Source organism: Sinocyclocheilus grahami, unplaced genomic scaffold (genome assembly GCF_001515645.1).
Source record: "Sinocyclocheilus grahami isolate Dianchi unplaced genomic scaffold, SAMN03320097.WGS_v1.1 scaffold55684.1, whole genome shotgun sequence".
NCBI lineage: Eukaryota > Metazoa > Chordata > Actinopteri > Cypriniformes > Cyprinidae > Sinocyclocheilus > Sinocyclocheilus grahami.
In genome coordinates, this window is record NW_015526806.1 from 1 (window position 1) to 878 (window position 878).

At 45.6% G+C, this 878-nt stretch overlaps 1 protein-coding gene across 1 annotated transcript; it reads left to right on the plus strand.

The window, feature by feature from the left end:
* Window positions 1–124: 124 nt before the first annotated feature.
* Window positions 125–872, plus strand: LOC107580959 (sterile alpha motif domain-containing protein 13-like). The gene is made up of 3 exons (XM_016266567.1): window positions 125–215; window positions 484–604; window positions 718–872. The coding sequence occupies exons 1-3, from the start codon at window positions 202–204 to the stop codon at window positions 865–867; spliced, it is 285 nt and encodes a 94-aa protein (XP_016122053.1). The 5' UTR covers window positions 125–201; the 3' UTR covers window positions 868–872.
* The last annotated feature ends 6 nt before the right edge of the window (window positions 873–878 follow it).

An 878-nucleotide genomic window follows, 5' to 3' on the forward strand; every position in this document is an offset into this window, starting at 1 on the left:
TATGGTCTGTACAGTAGAAAAACCATTACGCCTATGGAGAGTCCCACAAGGATAGCAAACCAGACGTGTGTGTGTGTATTTTTGTTTTATATAGCTGTGTGTGTTGTCTGCCTATCAGTTTCAGGCTGTAAGTTGGAAGTGGGAGTGTCGTCATGTCTGCTGACCCCCTCTGCCTCACCAGGAGCGGCTGAAGAGCGAGGGATGAATGAAGGAATGTGAGTACCACACAAACAAAACAGCAGAGTGAGATAGAGAGAGGCAGGGTAGCGCAGAGAGAAAAGGCTTTGTTTGGGGGGAAAAAAACAAGAAAAGTCTCTGTAAAATACCTACTGACCTTGTAACAGGAATCGCCAGAAGTGAGTCGTAATGAAAGAAATGAAAACTGAAGATTGAGGGTTGTCTTTGAGTCATGATATTAAATGTTCTTTTGTGTCTTTTTTTTATATGAATAAATACTCATTCATGTTTTCGGTGCGGTCTCAGAGGTGGCTTTGTGAAGTTGGAGACAGGTGGCATGAGCCCGGTGGACTGGACTGTAGCAGACGTGGCCAGCTACTTCACCACGGCTGGATTTCCAGAGCAGGCGCTCGCTTTCAGGACACAGGTGCGCTGAACTGTACTGCATGATCCTTGAAGAGTACAAACACTACTTTACTGGACTTAAGACAGAAGCTATGCTGTAGATAGAAGGTTTAACTGAATTTTTTTTCCTGACAGGAGATCGACGGGAAGTCCCTCCTTCTGATGCAAAGGAATGATGTGCTGACAGGCCTGTCAATCAGACTTGGTCCCGCCCTAAAGATCTATGAAAGACACGTGAAGGTTCTGCAGAGGACCCATTTCCAAGATGACGAAGCTTTCTGCTGATACACACACAC

Excerpts from the sequence above, each read along its gene's own strand:
- LOC107580959 (XM_016266567.1), top strand. Across the intron at positions 605-717 it reads CGCTCGCTTTCAGGACACAG|GAGATCGACGGGAAGTCCCT; the intron begins GTGCGCTGAACT and ends TTTTCCTGACAG.